At 47.8% G+C, this 2,977-nt stretch overlaps 1 protein-coding gene across 1 annotated transcript; it reads right to left on the reverse strand.

Annotated features, from left to right (window-relative positions):
- Positions 1 to 469: 469 nt before the first annotated feature.
- Fam209b (family with sequence similarity 209 member B) lies at positions 470 to 2,638 on the reverse strand. The gene is made up of 2 exons (XM_029568013.1): positions 1,943 to 2,638; positions 470 to 767 (listed from the first exon to the last, which is right to left on the reverse strand). Exons 1-2 carry the CDS (start codon positions 2,192 to 2,194, stop codon positions 510 to 512), a joined length of 510 nt encoding a protein of 169 aa, XP_029423873.1. The 5' UTR covers positions 2,195 to 2,638; the 3' UTR covers positions 470 to 509.
- Positions 2,639 to 2,977: the final 339 nt, after the last annotated feature.

The following is a 2,977-nucleotide window of genomic DNA, read 5'->3' on the forward strand; positions in this document are numbered from 1 at the left end:
TATTTTTAAAAAGAAGTTTGCATGCCATACCTAGGACTCGTGGGATGGATGGAAATGAATAAAAAGATTCTCTGGTGGTTGGAGGAGCAGATGATCCTACCACTGTCTCTCCTGACAGAGTCGCTGCATCATTTTAAACCTACGGTTAAAATGTAGACTTTGTAATGGAATGAATCATTCAGAATCCATTCCTGACTTGCAGATACTCTAAAGAAACCAAGAGTCTATGAGAATGGTGTGGGCTCCTTCCTCCACAGTTCAGAGCCTTGTTGGGCCCAGGACCAGCATGTTGCAGGTCAGGAATGGCCTGCATTCCTGCAGAGGAAGTGGGAAAACAGCCATAGATCATCCTTGGCTGCTGGTGGTCATTTTAAACTCAAATTAAAAACCAAAAAAGGCAGGGAAAGGAAGACCTCACATGCAGGCTTCTTTATTCAGAATACTGTTTATTAGTTTCGATGTCTGTCAATCCTTGACTTTTCTCTCCCCTAATTGACACATAAACTCTTTTACTCGGCGTCTTCCTCTCCCCAGATCTCATATATTGTAACATTATTGTGTGGATCCATGGGTATTTCTGGGCTGTGCAGCCTGGAGTGACTTCTAGTTGCCATGTAGTCTTTAAGACTCCGTACCTTGGACACAAATTTCACCAGTTCCATCTCAAGCTGGGTTAAGGTATTGAAAGTGAAGTCTTTTCTGGAGGAAGCATTTTGATTTTTCTTTGGTGAAGAGCAAAACTGACAGCCTCGGAGGCTTGTTGGGTTCTGTTCCTGTCAAGAAAGATATTCAAGGTGAATAACTTAATTAACTTTGCTGGTTTTGATGCCGTTCCAAACATTGGACTCATCTAAGAGGGAACGTAACAATAATCCTGTTCTGTCTAGTCTGCGTCTGAATCTAGTGTTGGCAAACTGTGGCTGAGTCTGGCTCCCTACTTGTTTTTGTAAATAAAGTTTTATTGGAACACGATGTTGTCATCTGCACATCAGCTATGGCTGCTGTCAGGCTCAAATGACAGAGCTGAAGGAGCTGCCTCTGAGGCCACGTAAACATAAAGCTGAAAATGATTTCCATCTGGCCCCTTACAGGCCACTTGCCAGCCTCTGCTCTAGCCAGAGTGGACAGCTGTGTGTGTGCTTAGTATATGCATGTGTATGTATGTGTCCATGTGTATAGAGATGTACACATACATGTGATGCCCATGTGTGTGGAGGCCAGAGGCTGACACTGGGTGTTTTCAATTGCTTCGCCACCTTAAGTTTTTGAGCTAGGGTCTCTTACTGAATCTGGAGCCCAGGGATCCTTCTGTCTTTGCCTCCCCAGTGCTGGGGCTATAGGTGTGTGATACCACGGCTGGCTTTCAGGTGGTGGCTGTGGACTGAGCTCAAGTCCTCATGTCTTTTCAGCAAGGACTTCACAAACTGAGCCATCTCCCCAGCCCCAGGCCCCAGTATCTTGAAGTGTTGGATGCGTCTAAGACAGAGCCTCTGCCCCTCTTCTCTCTGGAAGAGCTCTGGCATCACTGTAGGGACCAATGCTTGGCTTACTTCCCCAACCCAGCACAGGTCTCATACCTCCTTTACTTGAGGATTAATAACACTTTGAGTTCAGAAATGTATAATAAGTCAAAATCAACAAAACTAAAAATCAGAGTGGAGGCTGTGGGCCTGGCTCTGGGACTCTACATGAAATATACTAAGTCCTCCAATCTATTCTCAATTTGAAAAGAGAATCATTACTTCACGGGAAAAATTGGGAGCCAGTAACCAGGCCACCCTAACTGTCCTAACCTCTGTGCAAATTCAGCCAGTTTTTCCCAGGAGCATGGGATATGCACTTTCTGGTCCAACTCAGACTCAGCATTCTGTCTCCACAGACCAGAGCATGCGTTCCTGTTTCTGAGGCTTCACCACTGTGTCGTGGCCAAGGAATCCCTTACCTTACTCTTCTCTTTCCCTCCTCCTCGAAACTTCACTATCACATACAGCATAATGACGAAACAAAGCCAGAGCCATTTGCTCTCAAGCCAGACTTGGGCATGGTCTGGAAGATTCTGTCTGATCCGAAAATGCCCTCCACAGGGCACCTTCCCTGGGCTTTCTTTGGGTTTCTCCCTCAGTGAAGAAAACATAAAGGCGCAGGCGTAGGAGAGGCACAGAGGCAGGAACGGGAACCATCTCAGCATCCACATGGTGAGCTGAGGTAATGCAGGAAGCTGTTCATGGTGGGTCTGTCTGCCCTGGTGCCTGAGTGACTGGGGACTTAGAGCTGAGCTCTGGTGATGTCACAGAAGGCTGTAAGCTGACAGCCCCAGCCATTGTGATGCCTTTGGCTAGGAGACAGGCTCACAGCAGTAGCCTGGTAGGACTTCTAGGGAAGAGAAACTTCCAGAAGACAATAAAAGAGAGGAGAGCCATGGGAAGTCACCTCCACACCAGAATGTTCTGAGCCTGGCACTCTTTTGGGAGAGGCCACCTGTTTCTGGTTTCATTTATTTGGTCCAGACACTGTGGTGAGCAACAGATAGTGTGTCCAGTGGTACTGGGTCCAGTGGGAATTAAGGGTCCTAACCACAGGCTACCAATTAGGGGCTGTGCTGGACGCTTTAGTTATCAACCTGACACACCTGGTTAGAGGGAACCTCAATTGAGGAATTGTCTCCACTGGACCAGCCTGTGGCCATGTCTGTGAGGCATTTTCTTGATTGTTGAGTGATGTGGGAGGGCCCAGCCCACTGTGGGTGGTGCCACCTCTGGGCAGGTGGTCCTATATTGTATAAGAAAGTAGGCTGAGCCCAGGCCAGGGGGCAAGCCAGTAAGCAGCGTTCCTCCATGGTCTGTGCTCCAGGTTCCTGCCCTGAAGCTTCCCTGCCTTGATGATGGACTGTAAGCCAAATAAACCATTTCCTCCCCAAGTTGGGTTTGGTCAGTAGTGTTTTTATCACAGCAGTAGAGGGTACCTAGGGCAGGGGCCA

The sequence above is a fragment of the Nannospalax galili genome, unplaced genomic scaffold (assembly GCF_000622305.1).
Source record: "Nannospalax galili isolate Female #2095 unplaced genomic scaffold, S.galili_v1.0 scaffold231, whole genome shotgun sequence".
Lineage (NCBI taxonomy): Eukaryota > Metazoa > Chordata > Mammalia > Rodentia > Spalacidae > Nannospalax > Nannospalax galili.

Bases quoted from the DNA above. Each gene is read 5' to 3' on its own strand.
- Fam209b (XM_029568013.1), bottom strand. From the start codon at position 2,194: ATGTGGATGCTGAGATGGTTCCCGTTCCTGCCTCTGTGCCTCTCCTAC. The intron at 768-1,942 runs GTAAGGGATTCC...TGACAGGAACAG, and splicing joins GAGGGAAAGAGAAGAGTAAG to AACCCAACAAGCCTCCGAGG.